The sequence below is a fragment of the Amblyomma americanum genome, chromosome 4 (assembly GCF_052857255.1).
Source record: "Amblyomma americanum isolate KBUSLIRL-KWMA chromosome 4, ASM5285725v1, whole genome shotgun sequence".
Taxonomy (NCBI): domain Eukaryota; kingdom Metazoa; phylum Arthropoda; class Arachnida; order Ixodida; family Ixodidae; genus Amblyomma; species Amblyomma americanum.
The window spans coordinates 135341724-135363749 of NC_135500.1; the positions used below are offsets into that span (position 1 = coordinate 135341724).

A 22026-nucleotide genomic window follows, 5' to 3' on the forward strand; every position below is an offset into this window, starting at 1 on the left:
AGAATAGAGGAGGAACATTGAACCACGTAAATAACTTTCCTGATATAATTAAGAAAACTCTGGTCTTCTTCTCTTGGTCGCGGACTGTTGTCTGCTTCGCTATATTCGATTATGTCAAGTACGAAAAGTGCTGTGTTGGAGGACTGAACAATTGCACGCAGCAAAAGAAACGAGCAGACAATGAGCTCGTCTGCTCTTCTGTTTGCATGTCCAGTCGTTTTGTCCTCCGTTTGGAGCTTTTCGAGAGCTGTAGACGAGAAACTAGCTGCCACGTAAGCATTTCTCAAGTCCCCTAGTGTATTACTTTGTCTAACCCTCTTTCCTCCCTTCCTGTGAGGTCATTAGAGCGGCCAGATTTCGGCAGTCTTGATGTCATTAGCGAGGAATAAGATGGCTTCTGAAAAATTGCATGGCTCCTTAAACGACTGCGTTGACACCGGTGAACACAATCATGGCAAGGTTGTATATATGCATATAAAGCGCGCTAAATACAGAGGACAGGACAGTCGCCGCCCGAGCTCAATTGGTAAAAACACCCCATAAAACGTGCTGAAATCTCGGGTCCGGTGACCGCCTGAGGCGTGTAATCCGCTCTACTTTCACTCAAATTATCTACTGTCTAAATAATTAATAAAGTCGCTTTACAAGAATTCTGAGATGCAGTGCCAAGTTTTAAAAACTTGGTTTCTTCCACTGAGTCATTGTCGAAAGTAGCCAAGAACGCCGCAACAAAAATCTGATGAGAGCACTTCAGCAGCTTCAAATAACTTACAGCTGCCTGGAGTAAAGGCTCTCGTCGATCTCCGGCTGGCCACGCGTTAAAGATCCAGTCTGGATCTTTGGTCCCTGCGCACAAATGGGACACAAGGTCAATCTGATATTGTGTCATCCTGGCGCACGAACGACGGAGCGTATTGAAAACCACTCATGTCTCTTCGCTGTGCAGTTAACTCGCGGGGGAACATGTATTGTACAGATTCACCAGGCACAACCACCGAGATCGGCGTCTAGCTCTGTTAACGTTGCCGTCTTGTTTTAAGCGAAAACTTCAGCGGACAACTGCTGTCTTGGCAATGCTGCCTGAGTGGACCTGAGGCGTGTATTGCTCAATACCCCTGAGCCTGTGCCACGAGCTTGATGGGGTGGTTTTAACTGTGCTAAATACTTCGCCCGAAGGCAAGGCTATAAGTTTGGGAGTTTTCCAGTCAGACATTTCGGTGCTGAAACGATCGTGATGAATGGACAATAACAGTGTAAGCGCAACTGGGCCAATTGGCTACATGTCTAAAGTAGTTTGTCATGCTCGAAGCAGGGTCGAAGGCCAACTTTTCCCAAGGATATCACCCCAAAGAAGCCGATCAACAGGCCGGAAGAAAGCTTGTATACCCATTAGAAATTCGGCCAGTATCAGCCAGCACTGGTAATCACACCCTGCACATCCGAAATGTGAATCGCCCACGCTGAAACGAATATCCACGTGCTCTTTCGGCTTCCCTTGATCCAACTCACTTTTTTGCCGCTCTAATATTGCAACACGACTCTGCGTAGCTCATGTCGTATACGGCGACCATGTCCAGCTTTCTGGAGCAAAAATTTTGAAGCTGAACCATTTCGTTTACCTTCCACGTTTCTGCGCCATAGGTGAGTACCGGTAAGATACAGCTGTTATATTTTTATCTTAAGGGGTACGGGTAAACTGCCATTCATGATTTGAGGGAACCTTCCAAATGTGCTCCACCTCAATCTTTTTCTTCTAGTTATTTCACTCTCGTGATCCTGATCAGCGGTCACTGCTTGACCTAATTAGACGCATTCTCTTTCAACTTGCAGCATCTCGCTGCCAATTGTGAACTGCTGTTCTGTGTCTAATAAACATTACTTTGGTTTCCTGCATTTTAATTTCAGATCCAGCTTTCTGCTCTGCCTGTCTAATTCATTAATCATGTTTTGCAGTTTACCTTCTGAGTGGCTTAGCAAGGTAATGTCATCGGTGAATCGCAGATTATGAAGGTATTTTCCATTAACTCTTATTTCCAACCGTTCACAATCCAGGCCCCTGAATACCTACTGTAAACAGACGGTGAATGGTATTGGCGAGATCGTATCTCCCTGCCTGACACCTTTTCTTATTGTAATCACATTGCTGACTTTATGGATGACTATGGTAGGTACCTATGCGCTATATATATCTTACAGTATTTTTTTTTCATAAGGCTCTAATACACGGTGATACCGCAATGCCTGCATAATTGAAACGCCTTCTCGTAATATATAAAGCCTATAAATAGGGGTTGATTATACTCTGCACATTTCTCTATAACCAGATTTATAGTGCGATATAGTCTACTGTCGAGTCTACTCACAGAAGCCTGCCTGATCATTTGGTTCATTGAAGTGTGAGGTTGTCCGGACTCTATTATAGATTACCTTGTATATATACCTTATAGCCGACGAACAGTAAGCTGACAGCTCTAGTTTTTCAAGTCCTTGACGTCTCCTTTCTTGTGGATTAAGATTATGTTAGCGTTATTTCCAGCTTCTGGTACGCTCGAGGTCATAAGGCACTGCGTATACAGGATGGCTAGTTTTCAAGCAAAACCTCCCCTCCGTCCTTCAACAGATCTGCGGATACCTAATCCTCACCAGCTGCTTCCCCCCTTTGCATTGCTCCTAAAGCTTACTTTACTTTATCGCCAATAGCTGGATGTTATAGTGCTGTCCACTATTGCGTCTCATTAATCTCTTGATTACATTGACTATTGTATAGATTCGTTTAGAACTCTTCAACTATTTTAACTATCTGATCATATTGCTAAGGACATTGCCCTGTGTCTCTTAACGAGTACATCTTGTTTTATCCTATGCTTAGTTTCCTCTTCACAGCTTTAAGTCTACCTCCGTTCTTTAGAGCATGCTCGATTCTCTCTTATTAGACTTCCTTATGTCGCCTACCTTGCGCTTGTAGATTAACTTAGATTGCTCTGCCAGTTCTATTCTGCCTGTGGTGTTAGGCGCCTTTATGCTTTGGCGTTTCTTAATCAGATCTTTCGTCTCGTAAGATAGCCTGCCGGTATCCTGTCGAACCAGCCTACCGCCTACTTCTATGGCACGTTCCGTAATCATAGCTGTGAGAATATTGTTAATTGCTTGAAAAGGTCGTTGTCCTCAGTTAAATTCGAATATCCGTACTGCAACGATATCCAGAATTCTTCTTTCCCCCTAACCGCTGAATCGTTAATGGGATTCCGCTTCACCAGTTTCTTCCGTTCCCTATCCAAGTCCAGGCTATATAATTCGAGATCTTATTGTCCTTTGGTCTCTACAACGCACCTTTCCGAATACCCTGCACAAAAAGCTGTCGGCAGCCGGCAATGAAATTTAACCTAGAATCTCACAGTGCTACCCTAATGCGAGACACTAAAAGGCGACAGAAATAATTTGTCCTGATTCCTTTTTCTATTTATACAAACAAAAACAAAAATTCCTTCTTAAGGGGGGCTGTGCACGTCACGTGGTTGCAACGAGCCAGTAAGACTACCCAGCCGGGATTTCTCTTTTTTTCGGGCGATTCTGTCGGCTGCATGGGATAGAGCCGCTTCCATGCGTGTTTGCTGCTATTGCTGACTCATAACACTAGAACGCTGAGTCCAGGAATAAGATCAGCATGGCTGAGGTGCAGCCATATGTCCATTACTTATTATGCCGGTAGGCGTATAATAGAACTTTAACAACCAGATCACGGCCCGTTTTTGAGTACTCGGTGTTCCTTCGCTGGTGCAAAGAAGTCGCATCAGTAGTGATACTCACATCCGTGTTCTCGGAGCCTGCATCACCGGTGCGGGCTCTCTTGGCCGGAGGGCTCGGGTCCTCCTCCTTTTCAGTGGATTCGTTCGACGAAGAAGCCATCCTCGTGCTGGGTGCCTCGGGCCCCCGCTTCTACCAACCCGCCTGCGTTGGAATTCGCGTGTCCGCGCTGGGGCTCCCTTTAGCAGTGTCTGACGGCGGCTGCCCTAAGCACCGAAGGCGGCGCGCCGGCGGCGGCAGGAGCCCCGGAGTCGCGGCTTCGACGGAGCGATCGCGGTGTCCTCGCAGTGCGCCCCTGCTGCTTCTGCGTCTTCTTGGGCTGTGCACGCGCCCTGAGCGCACCACACGATCTCGCAACGCCTCAGCGGGTAATTGAAGCATGCATTTCACGAAACGACTAAAACTGCTGAAATTTGCAAGACGGGAGGTAGCAAATTTTCAAGTGAAATGGCGTTGACAGACAGTGCTCGCGAACGCAAGCACACCACTGCAAAATCAGTTGCAAAAAAAAATGCTACCTGATGAAAAAGTCGAAGGGGTATCTTGTAAATCTAATCCGGTTGTCATACTTAAACAAGAAACGTAGTTTTCAGCAAACAAGCGTTATCATTAAAAAAAATTATCGTTTATTTCGTCTAGACCGCCAGTCAAGATGAGAGGGTTTGCTAAGTTTAGTTTCTTCCAAGTTTTGCCACAGGGCTAACGTATCTTTTCAGCTAACGATTTCAGACTTTGAGATATTGGCATCTGACTTTGTTCTTCCTGGGTGCTCTCTTTTTTCGTTAGTGGATGTTTATTTACCCTTATGGTGTGCAGGATGATACACCTCTGGACTTCCAACTTGCTAAATGCGCTGTACCTTGAAGCCCGCATTCTCGCTGTCTTATCTAGACTAGGGGAAGCAGCGCGAAAATAGAGGACGAACACAGAGGCTGACAGGACAGGCGCCGAACTATACCTACAATTTATTGAGAGAAACGAGCCGCTGTTTAAATGCCAGCCAGGACCCACGTAACACTAGAAAAAGCAACCGAAGCGAAGAAATCTTCATATAAAGACACCATCCCTCAATAGCCTTATCTAACGTTTGGCACATGCATGCACAGGAAGAATTCAACACATAGCAGGACCGGTGAGTCGTAACTAAGACCAGTAGAAAACAGAAAACTGAAAACGGGAAAAATTAAAAGCGCAATCGAGAGCAGTGTCAAAAACAAAGCGTAAAGTCAAATGTACCATAAAACCAGAGGTAAAAATAACACAAGCAAAAACATTTCTTACAGGGATAGCAGAACGGAGCGAAAGCTGAGTCAGAACTGCACAGTTAAAACAACCCGTGTCCTACATTTTCTTTCGTGTACGTGTTTTGCTAGCGCTCAAAATGCCGTATGAATCTGGAAATCATCTAGCCCGTCTCCAAGTTCTTTTAAATTGAAACAACGAACACAGGAGAGTTTCAACCAGAACGAGCAAAAAGGAATAACGCCTATGCAAAATCATCACATAAACGCAAAAGTTGTGTCAAAATTAGCATCGTTCTAGGAAACCATATTCCTTGTCAGTCAGTAAAACTGAAAGGGTTTACACACTGGTACCCGGCTTTGGCAATCAGCAGCGCTTCAGTGATCTTTTTTTTCCATTCCTGTCTGAGCACATGCTTTGATTCGCGTACGTGTGTGCAGTGGCTCACACTTATTGCACGTCTTGCAGTGGTGATCCAGATGGCCACCGGTCTTGTTTCTTACAAGGCGGCGGTGTTCTAGTAACCTTTAATTTAGACACCTGCCGATTTTGCCGATGTACACACAACCTTTCATCAAAGGTATCACATAGATAACACCCGTGGTATATTCCGTGAAAGAATCGACGAGTCTTTTTGCACATGCCTTATTCTTTGGTTTGGCCAGCAATGTACAGGCCTTAACAAGTTTGCAAGGGCCTGTAAAGACAAGTTTATCGCCGCTACGCTTCGCTACCTTATTTAAGTTGTGTGAAAGCTCAGGAAGGTACGGAATAGCAGCCAACGGCGTCCTCCTTGTTACCTCTTGCCTGTCGCCCTTCTTGCCTTTGGCCTTGACCTTCTGAAACCGAGTTTCCGAAACGCTACGCACCAGGTCTGGAGTGTAATCTGCGCTATACAAACGTTCGACTTGTGCTGTGACACTGCTCACAGCAAAATTAATTGACGCAACTTTAAGGCAATGGAATGCTGCAAAGAGGAAAAGCAACAAATGAAAAACCCTAAACGGGCAATTTCTTTACGCAGTTCGATGCATCAAACCTCCTGAGCTTTTGCCAATTTCTTAAGTGATTCTTCAGACTTCGTGGTCTACCGTTGGCCAGTTGTTGGCTTGTCTCGCATCCGGGACACTGGTCCCGATTCTCTGTCAATAACTTTTGAACTTTCTAAATACTGGTCCTTTTGCAACGTTGAGCGAGAAGTCAAGATTGGACGATGAACCTTCATCTCTTTTGTCAGCGTGTGGTACCCAGACAACGCGGTTAGGTTTTTTGTTTTGAGTGGTAAAAGCAGCGGTGATGATAGAGGTAGTGCAGGCAAAACATTCCCGACCGATATATCAAGAATGGGTCGCTTTTTTGAATTACTGAGACTGCTTTAGCCTGTTAATATGACTATTTTCAAAACTGTCGTGACAGCGTTGGGTTTGATGCAAAATAGCTATAAAATGAGACTGTACCAAATTGCATTCTATTAAGAGCGCACAGTGACGGCTACCCAACAACCGCACATCCGCCAAGTTTGAGAGACACGCAGATAAAATGGAATGATTGCAGGTGTTACTGCAGCGTTTAGCTGCTACAACAGCCTGTTACAACAGGCTACATGTGCGCATTTATTTTTTTGCTGAGCGCGCCTGCCGGGATTGCCCGACGGCGGACTTTGCAGTGTACCAGTACGCTGTGGCCCCAATAGTGGCACGACATGTTTCTGGAGAATTTTTCGCTTTCATAATCAAAGCTTACGCTTAAACATTCGCGCTGCAGACTCGTAACCATCTTGTGAGTTTTTTCCCTGTTAACAAATGTTTTTTTTTTCTGAAAAAGTCAACACGTGGCCCCCGCAGCGGTTTATGGTCAGGAAGGAATATTTCAATAAGTTTACTGCGCTATTATTCACCGAACTTCGTTTTGTCGCCATTGTGATCAATGCTTCCCGTCGTGTTTTACCTCACTGGCCATTTTCAGTGAAGAACATAGTAACCTACTTTAAGTTAAGAATTTCGCTTAAAAGTGAGGAATCTAGCAACTCCGACTCAAAGCATAGACTTATTGGTTGAAAGAAACCCTGTATTTAGTGGCCGTGAAAGAAAAAGGACCACATCTTACGGCATTTATTTTTCAACGTTTTTCATTTCAAAGTCATAAGCGCTGAGGCAAACCACACCCTACTGGACATCTGCTCAGTCATGACGGCGACAGCACGTAAGCGCCAGGGAAAGTTAGTATAGATCTCTCCATCGGGAGAGTTGGATGCTGAACCACCTCCTTGCCGGGCTGTTGCAAACCGGTTCCGCTGCCGCTTCTACGGTGGTGACGTCATATGTGCACAACAGCCCAGCGAGCAATGTGTCTACGCCCCTTGAGCGCTTATTGGAAAGGCCTGCACTCTCCAGAAACCAAGGCAACGTCATTTATTTACAACAAAAGTGAACAAGAAAACAAGCAAAACGACCGAAAAGTTATATTTATTTCGAATAAACACCAACAAATCCTCTTGAAACAGTCAACAGCGTGGCTTCCACAACAGTCCCCACCTGATGTGCCTGTAAGACCACCAGGTGCATGTTTTAACGTAGTTCTGAGGCAGATGTCACGCATATAGTCGGATGATATCGATTGTCGTCGGAAGGTCACGTGAGCGAGAGAGAAAGGAGCTTCCCGCTCTCATTTCTTGACGGCGAGAGTGACACCGTCACCCATGGTGAGCATGCACATCTCGACCCGGTCATCCGCGGCCAGCTTGCGGTTAAGGCGGCGAATGGCCTCCGTGTCGGGGTCGTTGACGGCGGGGTCGTACGTCCTCGTATGCCACAACACCTGCGTATTTGTGTCAACGCGATAGCAGCGCAAGCGTGTAAACAAACGCTAGCCACCGCACCCTGTCCTACAACTTGTTGGTACTAGAGTGGGAGCTCCAAGGCGCACTCTGTCAGGGTCAGGGTCTGGCTCATGCGAAAAGCAGAGCAGATTATGAACGCTCTTTCGTGTTCTTCTATTCTTCAGCCACTAATTCAAACGCATTTAATATTGCTACCGTCTATAAACCAAGCTGCTCAAATTTCTTACACCGATAGCACGCAGTCGTACAGGGACACTGCACGTAGGCCGACTTCCACTTTCGTCATGGTGGCCGCCATGCTGGACACCAGACGCGTGCCAAATGTCCGCGTGCTTCTCTAATCAGCCTACCGCTACCTGCTTCGGTGTGCACCTGTGGAAGTTATGCAAGCCATCTATGTAGAGCGTTGTCATGGTAGCACTCATGATTGACTGGAGGCAGCGGTTGCTTCCACTCTGCCCTGCTTGGCCCTGCTTGGCTGTTCGGACCTTCAGTCCCAAAAGGCTTTGGTCAAGAGGGCTAAGCTGGCGGCTTCGACCAATGGGGTCCCGGAATAAGGACTCCACCCATTGCGGGGCTCTTTAAAGAGCCTCACCTCTTTCATTAAATAAAGGCTTTTCACCACCACCACCACTCTATAGAGGCGACAAACTGTGAAGCAGAGAAGTTCGCTTGTTTAATGAATCGCTAAGTTTTTAAAGTAGACTCACAAAAAAAAACACCGAAATAACTTCGTAGCCTCAGTAGTGAAGGGATAAGTTGTTCACGGGAAGGGAGATGGGATGGGAGCGAGGAATGCAGGCAAGAGAAAACCGAAGAAGACTGCAGAGTGAAGGTCTGCGAGACTACTGAAGGACACAGAAGCCGAAACCACCACAGACACAGAATCATTGCTCACTGAATGCAGGTTGATCGCGGTTCAGATAAGGGCAGTTGAAAACTCACATTGTCGACAGCGATGACACCGTTGCGTCTGACGAGCTGCAGGCTTCTCTCGTAGTAGTCGTCGATGGACTCCTTGTCGGCGTCGATGAAAATGAAGTCGAAATGACCGCAACTTCCGCGAGATATAAGATCGCCTGCGAGGTCGAGAAAGGCGACAGGTGTCCACGAAGATGTGGCGCGAAGAGCCAAAAATAGTGAAGAGGCTGATGTAGTTGTAAAAGATACTTCTCCTATTTGCCCAACTGTGACGCTATGTCTATTGCATGTATGTACATTCGATGCCTACTTTCAATCAGCAGTTTTTACAGACAACCTAAAACTCCCTATTCACTTGTAATTCATATTCTTCAATTGAAGCTGTTTACTTTTCTAATGAATGTGCTCTTTATTAGGCCTTCGATTTGGACAATGAAAAAAGCCGTGAGCACAATGAGATACCAAACTCATTTCTAGCACTATGTGGTATTAGGAGTAATAAATACCTCACCGCTTTTTTTTTGACATCAATCTCAACCGCAACAGTCCCTTTTCATGGAAGCTAGCGAAAATTCTTCCTGTGTACAAATCCGCTAGCATGCTCATACTGTCCAAGTAGAGACTTTTTTTCCTGACAACCAGCTCATGTAACTTACCAGAACATGTCATTTTCAAGCTTATCCGAGTTTCTCTCGGGTACAACTTTGTCATGAGTTACCTCCAGCGTGGCTTACGCCGTGGATTCAGCCCATCACACCGTTAGGTGGATTATGTCATGACATCTCTTGTTCTCATGATATGGGATTAGAGCCAAGTGGGGTTTGCTCCTTGACCAGTCTGTGTGGCTTGTATGCCCAGCGTTCAAATCTCTTGGAGGTAAGAGGAACTGTGTTCCTCCTCGCTCTAAAGGTCTGTACAGCCATGGACAAGACCCCACTAGATGGCTTAGAAGGAAACCCTCCTGGGCTCTAAACTTCTGGCAAAGGCTGCACATTTCAGTTTCACTATATATCATCGGTCGCTGATGTTTCATCAGGCATCCCACAGAGTTCCCTTCTGGGGCCCCCATCTTCGTTATACACGCTGTACACTGATTATTGTTGGTTTTATAAAATTAAATGGCCCCTTGATCTGGATATTCTTGATAAATATTTCTGAAATGTCTAATAAAGGAGTAATTATATCTTTGCATATCCCCACGAACAGCCACGCAGAGTTTTTCTTAAACATTCCACTGACGTCTAAAACTAGTCTAAGTTATGCGCTTCATGGCAAACAAACACCGATTTCTCCAAAACATTTCATGCTGCTCTCCAAGCGCTGATCTAATTCCTTGTTCACATATTCGTTCAAAAAATAACGCAAAAAAAGTTATGGGATACGCATACCCCAGCTTTAACGTTCGCGCAGGGTATGCCATAGCCTAACACACGGATCTGATTTCTAACAAAGCTCTCCGAAGGCTCGGATAATTACGCTGCTGCTTGCGTGTTGTTTCACTGGACACCAAGTTACATACAAAGCCCTGATCCACACAGTCCTAGAATTCGGTTGCCGGTGTCCCTGACCCATGCTACCCTCTATCTGTCATTTATTGCTACAACTATCACTTTCTTTAAGATAGGCGCCGTGCTGTCATCAACATACTTGCAAGCCTTTTCTGTAGCCTCCAATCCAAGTTTTTGCTTTATACGTGAATACTAGAAAGACACAACTGTTCTATCACTGCTCCTGAGGGATGAGTTGTAATCCATGACGTGCCAAATACACTCAACTGCAATTTTTATTCTCCTAGTTATTTTAATATCGTGGACCGGATGAAAAGATGGGCCCGAATAAACAAGCACACGGAGGTGTTCTACACTGCTTTCCGCTGACATCGCTCCGTACCAGCAGTGTCGCCAGTACTTGCAAGACCGAGCAGCCACGGTTGAAGCTTGCGCTCACGCGGGTAATAAGAGGCTCACAAGCATTGATCCTGATGAAGCTAAAGGTGACTGTGAAGCGCGATAGTTTTAAGAAAAACCCGTATGGGGCGCCATTTTTTTTTACTAAGAGAGCTCAAGAAGTGCATTGTGCAAATAGGACCGCCTCTCTTATGGCACAAAAAAAAAACACAGATCAAAAGAAAGGTACGCCGCCACTTACCTAAAGATTTTTTGGCGTCACCAAACACGATTTCAATCTTTCCCTCAACGCCAGCCTGCAAACAGTTTTTTCAAGAAAGCGAGTTGAATGTGAGCTGATGACGGCACTGAGCTCTTATCAACAGCAATAAAGCATGACGTTCGTTTCCAACGTTTCGCTAAACAGCGAGGATTCAGTACGATGTTACAGCGTGGGCGCAACCAAGCTGGTCACAGCTTTCTTACTCACGTAGCAGCTCAAACACACGTTTTTTTTTTCCTGACGAGATAATCACAAATTACGACTTGGTGGTTGAGTGGCAGAGCTCTTTTTATATAATCAACCTTTGTGTTATATCTCGATAAATATTTCTCTTCATGCATGTGCCCCCCGAATCAACTCCAAACCAACGCTTCTACAAAACGCAAGCGGAGAGCTTCCGAACTGCAAGAAGAAATTTTTTTCATTGTCCTAAGGCTGAAAAGAAACAAAACAAAATAATCAGTGAGAAATTAACAATGGTTTTCGGACACAACGCTTGGTGAACTGTCGCCATTAGCAGCGCGAAGCAAGCTAACCTATATAAAGTGCCTTGCTAATCAGCCCCCGGAGAGAATTCTTGCGGGAAAATATTGACAGTGCTAGTTTAGCGGTTTCAATATGGACGGAGGTTGACTAAGATTTTTTTTATATTTGCGATGCGTCGGTAAAGCTGTATCTTCATGCAAGCATGTGCCTCCGCGCCTCTAAGAAATGCCGCGGTTGGTGAAAAAGCATCACATTCAACTTCATCAGGCACGCGCTGCAAGGCGCATACGAGTGACGCGCATGTGTACAAAAACCACCGCTTCCAAAACTGTTCGAATGTAGAGCTCATAATTTATCTCAGTCGACAGCAGTTCAAATCTTTTGGTTGGCACTCAAACATATCAGCCCCGCAGACTGAAATCGACCAGTTAAAATGCCGTCATGAAGAGGAACGCACTTAGAATGTATTTTAATCGAAAGAAAACCTGGAGTGCACTGCAGTCTGCTGCATTGAAGAAATGCGAAAGCATTTGCGCTTAAACGTCATCATTGTCTAACATCAGTACACATCCCCAACACAGTTTACCGTCATACAAAGCACAACGCGTTCACTTCGTGCCCCTCTAACACGCTTGAACCAACGACCCTTATGGCTTTCCTAAGAATTCCTATGCAGTCTATGCAGAAGACAGATGAAAAAGGTTCTGACTGAGACTTTGTTTCCTGTACCCGCCTTACCTCTGCATTCTAGACAACAGTGTATTGAAGCATGTGCAACGGATTGTGTTCAAGCGGCCGCAAGGACTTTCTTTTTTAAACTTCACACGTCAACCTTACCTGCCAAAACGTGGCTTCGTGAAAAAGTGACTTTTGTGCCATGGTTCGTGAACTGTCGCTTGTGTTAGCAGCCAGAGACTACTGATCATTGCTTTGTGTTTTATCATGATGCCGTGTTTTTTTAGGACATTCTTCAACGGGCTGTCAATAAGGACATTGAGATTACGCCCTATATTATGTTTACCTACAGTAGAAGTTTCTTAGGTTCCGTGCGAGCTTTTACTGCTCATGGGACTGTTTAGCCTTTGGAAGAGCCGCATGACAGATCGCCACGCAGAACAGCCACATTCATCGAAGTCTGTGTTCAGACAGCAGAGTGCTATGGTGCGGGAGGTATATGCTGCGCAGGATCGACCTCCTGCCTGGCTCCCTTTCCTTGATGCATGCGTGTGTCTCCCGAAATTTTCATGTGCGGGCAAAGTGAGAGCTGGATGCTGGTGTGATTGTGTATGATGGGTTGCTGGATGCAACCTTGTTAATTCGGGCTTGAAGCCTGTCAGGGTGGGTGTACTTCCATGCAATAAAGAAAAAAAACACCCTTCATGGCACATGCGTTGCGTGTTTACCGTGCACACAGAGGGCCTGGGTTCGAAGCCCAATGCCGGCGAATTTGTTTTTTCGAATGATGAAACGTGAGAGGTACTACTTCCTGTGGACACATTTTGAGTACAACTTGCGGTGACGGCATATAACGCTTTCGCATTAATGAAATGCTCAGTTTTTGCCCCGCCTCACACCACTCACACACCAATCATGGGGACAAGTGGGTACAAATGCTACTTTCTCCGTGGCAGCGCAGTGAGGTGCGGGAACATGTGCGCGAGCAGTCGGTTCGGGAGCTATGATTGGCCAGTGCCAGGAAGCGCTATCAGGGACATGTACTGATACCTGAAATGTCGGCCCCGCTTGCAGCAGGCGCAACAGCGCGTAGACGCGTGCTGGCGCGTCATTACACGCACAAGTGATTGAAGGTTGAGATACAAGAGGCTTTCAGCAGATTTACGTCCACGGAGATCAGCTATAAGGAACGGACGCGGAAGCCTGCGTTGTAATAAGAGGGCCTCTATCGCGATCGACAGCCGTCTGTGACAGACTAACGTTCAAAGCAGAGGCGCTCGGCGACCGGTTTTCGGCGCCAGCTTTTGCCAAGTCTTTTGCCACCCGCGCCTTTTTTTTTTTCTTTACTACTATGGTCTCTTTCCCCGTCAGAAATTTGAGCAGACCAGTTCATAGTGAAGCTGGGTGTGCATCCAGGTGTACTACAGCAACAACAAAAAATTGGCGGGGGTTAGCTCTGGTTAAACCTGGAGTCAGGCGATAGCTACAGCTGGCCGAGTAGAACTTGGTCACGTGACCAACCACGTGACGAACCACGTGATAAGCCGCGGCGCGGCGCCACCGGCAGCTGCTCCGCACCACGTGACCAACCACGTGACAGCGTGGCGGCGCCGCCACAGGGTGGTAGCGCCGCCACGCTGAAGGCTCGAAATGCTACCGTAATGTAGCTATCGCTACAAAAAACAAATGAATCCGAACAGACGAATTTTGACTCTTGCAAAAAGCATGCGAATAAAATGCTTGGAAATTAATACTAAGCCTCCCTGTGCTCTACGCAGTATCGTTCTCGTTTGCGGAGGTGGTGACGGTATTAAGCTAAAATTTCAATGCTGCCACGCTGCAAATGAAGTGGACAGACGAATGAATACATTTTCCCTTCTATAGTGAGAGATTTACTAAGAGTAAACAGCGCGAAATACGTAGACGGAAGGCAGAGGAAGCACAGGACATGCTGTTAGCCCTTATGAAATGTTTCACCAACTCGCCCATTTGGCCATTATGTAGTTTAGTGAGACTTTCCAAGTCAGACGTCGATGGGTGGTACAGTACAGTATGAGCGTGCCGAATTTCCTTGGCTGACGGGTCGCAAGCAAGACATGAGCAGCATTCCTCTTCTAAGCGAAACTCCGCCGATATATATCAATCGCACGTTGTGACAGCCCCCATGTAACGTAACAGGCTAGCTGGCCTTCGAAAACAGATGATCTGCTATAGCACGCACGTCGACTTATTCTCAGGTGCGTCTAAGTTATTGGCATAGCCTGTTGAAGAAGAAAACAGTGTTTTGCGGCCGGAAGGAATTAACCTTTCACAGTCTACACAAAGAGCGTTTTGTAAATTTTTCTGGTGGCATGTAAGAAATATACATACGAGGAAGCCACATCAGGGGGGGGAGGATCTATAATCGGCCATGCACTCTAACGACAAACCGCTCATGTAGTGCATTTGAGGTATAAACAGAAAACAAATAAATTAATAAGCACCTCCTTCCAGAATGGCCTCCCAAGGTTGACGTTTTCTTCGTTGATTTCCAAGCCGACGACGTGACCATCCGATGGAAGGGCCAGCGCGGCTGCCAATGCGCTGACGCCAGTGAACACACCTTCGCGAGAAATGGACGTGAGAAATATTAGCCTACCACACAACACGCGTACAGATATAGGACAGTGGATCGCACAATCGCAATCACCACCGAAATGCGTAGAAGGCCTCCATACAGTTTCTTGCAGAAGTTCACGAGGCGCCTGTTCTCGGAAAATAATTTACTGTGGCACTGCATCGAGACCAAATCGCGTGGCATCGATACGAGCGGATGAAGCATGCAAGTCCCCTCGAACCTGCTGGTATTTCAAGCAATTGACTTGCATGATTTCGCCGAGATATTTTTCCCCGCATGCTCGCACCCCGGAAACACTGCTGCCAAGTGCGCATGCACCATACACAGTGTCATTCAAAAAGGGACGTCAGCTTGCGTATCTTAGGTGGATCAAAAATGTAGCTAATTGTTACCTTGAAACGAATGTGATTTATTTCAAAAGAAAGCAGATTATTTTTTATGCGTTGGCATTAGAACCTCCATTAGCGTAACAAGTGTCCGACGTTGGCACCGGCGTGTGAACTCTCGGCACAGAGGAGGAAAAGTGTAAAGAGAAATAATGAGAGAGAGATGGCAGGGAGAAGTGGAGAGAAGGAGAGAGGGTGGGCTGGTGGGAGCCAGAGGGAAACCCTGGTCGCCAGAGAGAATCTACGGATGGTTTGGTTTGATTTGGTTTATGGGGATTTAACGTCCTAAAGCGACTCAAGCTATGAGGGACGACGCAGTGAAGGGCTCCGGAAATTTCGACCACCTGGCGTTCTTTAATGTGCACTGACATCGCACAGTACACAGGCCTCTAGAATTTCGCCTGCGTCGAAAGAATCTACAGATGGGTATAGAGTGGCGAGGTGGTACGTCTCACACGCTGGTTGAAGGACTGAATCACACTACCTGTAACCGTCAGGAGGAACCCTAATGCCAATCCATACTACGCGCCGTAAATCGCATTGATCGTCTGTGACTTGTTTTTTCTGCTTGCGTTATGGGCGGTTTCAGATATTTACGGCAATCGGAGTTCCATGAAATCTTAACATGTGACGGGAAGCTGTGTCGAAACAAAGGAATGAAACTTTGTTTGGTAAGAAATGCTGTAGTTTTCGTGGGAAAAAATAATCGTACATCACAATAGGTGGAAAAAGTCGATTTTGTGATTTCTCCAAATCGCAAGTGTGGATCCTCGGAGAATGAAACAAATATTCATTTAGAATCTGAATCTTCTTTCAGATACTGCGTTTTTTGTAATCAGTTCTAGAGCAACTTCATGGTTGCTCAAGAATAACCAAGTGCTAAATGTATTTCACGCACATTTAAAAGAAAATCAGCGATGGTATTTTTTAAAATCTGATACAAAGTTTACCTTTCAAGCAATTTTTGACTGTAAGGAATTTTGAACACGCCGCTAAAAAAAAGTTAACTGTCTAGAAGCACGAATTTTTGCCTGCCGGTTGTAGAAAGGAGAGATGAATACTTAACAAAAGTTTTTTACCCGCAGTTCTTGCTCCATTTTGTCCTATCGTCGCCCAGAAATGCGCCCTTCTTGGAACAAGTAACTGCATGAACATTTTTGCGACTTTTTTTTTTGCTCGAACCTCAAACGCAAAAACAGTGATCCACGAATATGTGCAGAGCGTTTCTCCTTTCGAGTCCTTGTCTATGGGGCCGCCGCGGTGGCTTAGTGGTTATGGCGCTCGGCTGCTAGCCCGGAAGACGTGGGTTCGATCCCGGCCGCGGCGGTCGAATTTCGATGGAGGCGAAATTCTAGAGGCCCGTGTACTTTGCAATGTCAGTGCACGTTAAAGAACCCCAGGTGGTCGAAATTTCCGGAGCCCTTCACTACGGCGTCCCTCATAGCCTGAGTCGCTTTGGGACGTTAAACCCTCATAAACCAAACCTTGTCTATGGTATGTTTGATGTTCCTAGCCGAGTACATGCGTGGTTGTGAGCCTGTAGATATGGAAAATGTTTCAAACATTCTTCTGTGAGGGTTGGCTTGCTGGCGGCTACGCACCATGCACTGGGTCATGGCTTTTAGTGCGAAAGCACTACTTCACTGGAAATCCCGAAAAAGGCGATGTCTGTCCGAAGCCTCTCTGAGGCGCGCGAAAAATAAAACAAATATTACCGCAAATGGGTCTCTAACCCGCGGCGGCGCGAACAGATCAGCTTCGTTGGCCACCGCGAGAGGGCACCATGCTATCGCCGCAGCCAATCACGCCTCGCGTTAAACTGCAACACACTATCGCGCCGTGCATTTCACGTCGTCTTCGTCGCCATCAACTTTCATCTGTGCTTTGAGCTACGTGGCGTTAGTGACAGAGATTCGCGCTGATGGCGTTTGAGAGAAACAAGGCAATAGAGCAATAGGTCGCCGTGCGTTCTATGGGTTTATTGACGTTGGTGCTGGCAACGTTGTATGTTCCGCTGATTATGAGGAAAGGAAATACGCATAGCTGGCTACCGGAGTAAGTGGACACCTCACTCGCGATTTCTGGTACGTGGCGGCCACATGCAGAAAACTGCTTTCACAAAATATTACGTGCTCAGCAATGCTAAACCGCCATCTTTTAATTTTTATTGTATGTTTTCTGGAAATAACGGGCCGTTAGCATCGTGCTGGCGCAAAGAAGTGGACAGTCTACAAAGCACGTGGAGGTAACCCGTAAAATGAAGACACTCGATATCATAATAAAAGTCGATGAGTAATGAATACAACATTTTAAATGTAGTATATCCCTGCAAAATTCCTAATCTCATCCGCCCACCTGATTTTCTGCCACCCCTGCTACGCTTACCTTCTTTTAGAATCCGCTGGCTACCCTTAAGGACCATCGGTTATCTTGCATTCGCATTATATGCCCTGCCCATGCCAATTTTCTCGTTCTTTAATTTCAGCTAGGGCATCATCAACTTGCCATAATTTCCAAAAACCACTCTGCTCTCTTCCTATCTCTTGAAGTCATCCCCACCATTTTCCTTCATTTAATTCCAAACCTTTTCCTCATCCTCCAAGTTCCGCCCATAGGTGTCTGCTGGCAACGTACGACCACTACATACTTTCCTCTTGCGATATATCGGCAAGGCTCTGTTCATCACCTCAGAGGAGCACCTGCCAAGTCCACTCCCCCTCCCCACTTCATAATAAAGGAGAGGGTGTCAAAGGACTCGCCGATTTCCAGGTAGTTCCTGGCTCCCGTGGCCCTGAGGAGCACCTGGAATTGCCGAAGCTCGAGCGTGTCGCACATCAAGCCGGCGAGGCGATGCTTATTTGTTGCCTTTTATTTAGGATTGCACAGAGGGGGGGGGGGGGGAGTAGAAAACAAAAAAACACAAGATCAGTCACAACTTCACGACATATCATAGCTTAAATAAAAGCGTTCCAGACCAACATAAGTAAAGTACATGGAGTAACCATGCTGAACAGAGTAGGCTTTCTTTGTTTCTATATTCGACAACTTAACTGGGATTTCAGTGACGGCATATATAGAAAGCCTAGTTTTTTCAGAGTAACTATTTCACTGTTAAAGCTTCGTTTTTGTTTAAAATTGGCCCGCCACGATGGCATTGCACCTATGACGTTCGGTTCCAGAGCCTATGGTAGCTGGATCGAATCCCTGCAGTGAAGGCAAAATGCAGTGCAGGTGAAATGCGAAACGCGGCATTGTGTTGTGTACGTCAGTGCACGTACGTTAAAGAATCTCAGGTTGTGGAAATTTATTCTCGAGCCCTCCGCTATGGCGTCTATCACAGCCCATATGCAGCTTCGGGAGATTAAACCACACAAACGATTGCATACCATTGCTGAAAATTATTCTGAGCCGCAAGCATGTTCCGTGGCCTGAAAACCGTAATAGTTTCATTCTGACTCCGTACACTGTAAACGGATGTCACTGCGAGTGCTAATAAGCGAAAATTGTCTCTATAATAAAGGAGTAATTGCTCTTTATCATCCACCCAAGCCCATCACACTAAGAAGGAAAGCACAGCCATGCGGCTAAGAAAAGGAATCATTGGACCATGTATTTAGTTTAGTTTAGTTTAGTTTATGGCGGTTTACCATCCCAGAGCGACTCAGGCTATGAGAGACGCCGTAGTGAAGGGCTCCGGGAATTTCGACCACCTGGGGTTCTTTAACGTGCACTGACATCGCACAGTACACGGGCCTCTAGAATTTCGCCTCCATCGAAGTTCGACCGCCGCGGCCGGGATGGTACTCGGGCCAGCAGCTGAGCGCCATAACCACTGCGTCATCACGGTGGCAGACCATGCATAGTCTGTTTAGAATGGACATTATGGGGCAAGAAAATGTCCATTTGAGCAATAGCTGGAGCACTGTTTTAGCCACCAGCATTTCAACTACGATGAGAAAGAGGTGAATACAGAATGAAAGAATGACGGCCGATTTGCGCAGCTACGCTAAATGAGAATTTGGTGCACTAGCACTGTGTGGCCATTGTTTAGCATTGTTTATCAGGGTTATGTATTGTTATTAATGATATTTCTATGTAATTAAAACGGTATAGCAAGTGTATTATGTGTGTTGTGTGTGTTTGAATGGCATGGATGAAGCACAGCCGCACAGTTAAGGAAAACAAAAAAGATGGTGGTCCAGACGATGTGAGTCCAAAAACTGCGCAAAGCACCAGTGAATAAAATGCAGCCGGAAGTGTTGACGGCAACAAATAACCACTCAGTGACAATGCGTAGGAAAATATGAACTGTTACCAGAAATTTGTGCAGACGACCCTATTTTTGATGCAAAGAGGGTGTCAGCATGTTATGTGGAAAGCATATTATGGTTCGAGACACGGTGCTCGGGCTTTCGTGGCGTTTACTATGCCCGAATGACTGAGTTTTGTGGTACGGTCATCGTCACTGAAATATACATGCTATAGTAAGGTGAAGTTTTTTCGCGTAGCCTAGCGCGGAAACCTCGCTGTTGCAACAACTTAACTAAGATCAACTCAAAACTGGCTCAATTGGATTCTTTTCTTTTTGCTTGTTGTTGGGCGAGATGTCGACCTGTTCGCCAGTAATGATTAGATGCTCGAGCACGTCTCGTTAATTAAACAGAACGGCTGTTTCTTTTAGCGACTGACATTTGAGCACAGCGACTCGTGTTAACGTTACAATGTTGGACCCGTTGATAGTGGCTGGTGTGCATTGACCGGAAATTCATGACCCAGAATTTCAGAGTAATGTTCGTTCCTTGTACCGTAACCTGCACTGACACAGCCTTTGTTTGTTCGTGGTCTGAATGATTTGTGCAAAAATGATGAGTATAAAACACTGAATAATTTCAAGCCGGAACTTTATCTTTTAGAATAGTAGATTTAACGTCAACTATCTCCAAACGTTTCTGTGCTTTCATATGTCATCGCCGACATGAATCTTCACCCGCAGAAAAACGCACTACCTTGTGCGGGTTGTGCACCGTCACGTTTTTTTCTTGAAGAGAAGCACGCATGTATTTCTTGCTTTTGACGGAAACAGAAACAGCAACTACGAAGTGGCTGCGTATGCTTTGTGTAGTACGAAAAATAGCTGTTCAGCTTGAAGCGCGTGTTTCAATACATGAACGAACAAAGTAATCCAATTTTGTTTTCCAAAGACGGCCTTCATTTTTTGCTTTGTGATTAGGAGAAAGTTTCGCTGCCTGAAAAGTTCTCCTCCCCACAAAACTAAGCGATTTTATTTTAAAGGTAACTCTTCGTGGGACATACTTTAGATGCGTAGGTTAAGCAAGATTTTATGGGCAGGCACCAGGCGTCGAGATATCGAGCCTCTGACCCACAAAGGCTATTGGTGGCCTAAGCTCTTTTCGACTAATATAGAGTGCGATTATGACTGTGGCGTAGAAGATAGCATCGTCTTTATCACCGGTGAATGTGGTAAGCGCTTCGACCACTGACCGTCTTATCTCGGCAGCAATAACAATCTCTGTAAACACATGGGGTCTCGTGCCAAAACAAGAGCCTTCTGAAGCACTTTTACCTTTTAAGATTAGACTGCTTGGGTACTTGTATCGGAAAGCTGTGTAAAGGCAGGTCTACTATATTTGTTCAGGCACATACGGTGCTGGATAAGGCCGACCGAAAGCTGCTGCTCGATTCCACTCTTTTGTTTACGATGTTAAGCTTACGATAAGCATTAGCGTGCGCAGTGCAGAAACATGCGCTACTGAACGTCCACGGCCATTGCTCGAGTGCAGTGCATGATCATGTTTCAAGGGACCGTTTTACGCACAGGCACATTAACTGCAATGATACGTTTTCGTTTTTTTTTTCAATAACGCACCCGTCAGAAACAATGTATAGTTCAAGCGAATACGTGCCAATACACACGGCACGCCCGTTGATTAGCGTGAGGAACTGCAGCATATGACCATCAGCAGCAGGTCAAAACACATGTTGCGCATATATTAAACCTACTAGTCGGTTTTCCTTTACGTTCATCGTATGAATGTTTAAACGCCATGAACATCTAGAGCGCGGCAGTATACATTGCAGACGTCGCCACTAACGCAAACAAGTCGCCCAGCGAGAAGTTCAGAGTATTTACACCCCGCGCGACACGACAGAGTAACAGAGCAACTAGCTCAGGTTTGCCGCATGTTCTGTTAAAAACCCGCCAAACTCACCGTGCAAAGCTTAGCGAGCACCGGGTGCAGCGGAGCGCTGTGACTGGCCGCATATTCGGCGACTCCTGGCGCCAGGTGATCCGTCTTGACGTAGTGGCCGCTGTTGGGCATCGGATGCCAGGAGCCCGGAAGACTGCGGTTGGGGTCGCTGCTACTGGTGCTGCCTGCGCTCGGCTCCATGGTCCACAGTCGCGATCGAGCAACGCCGAAAGTGAGGAAGCAGCCTGCGCAGCAGCGGCTTCCACGTCGCAGCTGCAACCGCCGAAGCGTCTGCTTGATCCCCGCCAGCGCCCGCATGGACAAGGCCGTGTGGCGAGGGAGCTAGGAGGCGGGGCCGACAAGGAGGCAGCGCCTTTCAACAACGCACAAATGCAGACGCGTTCGACGCGGTTGCCAAGGTTGCGACCACGCAGATATGCGGCTGCCAGGTTTGGCCAGTTGTTGTTGTTTGCATTTAGCCCGTTCATTGATGATGATAACTGCCTCGAGCTGTTGGCCAAGGCTGCTTTCTTCTCTCTTTAGCCGCCACCGGCGAGAAAGAGGTCGACGGCTGCAGCCACGTTGTGACGCTATTCCATTACAACGGGGCCAACAACAACAACGCCCGTGCGTCCATTTAAACGGCGTCTGGTTCGCGATGCAGAGCTTCGCACCGGA

General features: G+C 46.4%; 2 protein-coding genes across 2 annotated transcripts in view; both read right to left on the bottom strand.

Moving 5' to 3' along the window:
* LOC144128378 (ubiquitin-like modifier-activating enzyme 1) overlaps positions 1 to 4115 on the bottom strand; it is a 60077-nt gene extending 55962 nt beyond the window's left edge. The window contains exons 1-2 of the mRNA XM_077661741.1: positions 3808 to 4115; positions 773 to 846 (exon numbers count right to left, since the gene is read on the bottom strand). Of these exons, the coding sequence (XP_077517867.1) occupies positions 773 to 846; positions 3808 to 3906 (173 nt within the window). The 5' untranslated portion in view covers positions 3907 to 4115. The remainder of the gene's footprint in view (positions 1 to 772; positions 847 to 3807) is intronic.
* A 3378-nt stretch (positions 4116 to 7493) lies between these two features.
* Positions 7494 to 21681, bottom strand: LOC144128379 (O-methyltransferase MdmC-like). Its single transcript, XM_077661742.1, has 6 exons — positions 21370 to 21681; positions 17899 to 18004; positions 14620 to 14738; positions 10955 to 11009; positions 8831 to 8964; positions 7494 to 7863 (listed from the first exon to the last, which is right to left on the bottom strand). The coding sequence occupies exons 1-6, from the start codon at positions 21664 to 21666 to the stop codon at positions 7711 to 7713; spliced, it is 864 nt and encodes a 287-aa protein (XP_077517868.1). The 5' UTR covers positions 21667 to 21681; the 3' UTR covers positions 7494 to 7710.
* Positions 21682 to 22026: the final 345 nt, after the last annotated feature.

Excerpts from the sequence above, each read along its gene's own strand:
- LOC144128379 (XM_077661742.1), bottom strand. The coding sequence starts at position 21,666 with ATGCGGGCGCTGGCGGGGATCAAGCAGACGCTTCGGCGGTTGCAGCTG. Across the intron at positions 14,739-17,898 it reads CAGGAACTACCTGGAAATCG|GTGTGTTCACTGGCGTCAGC; the intron begins GCGAGTCCTTTG and ends TTTCTCGCGAAG. Across the intron at positions 11,010-14,619 it reads GGAGGCCATTCTGGAAGGAG|GCTGGCGTTGAGGGAAAGAT; the intron begins GTGCTTATTAAT and ends AACTGTTTGCAG.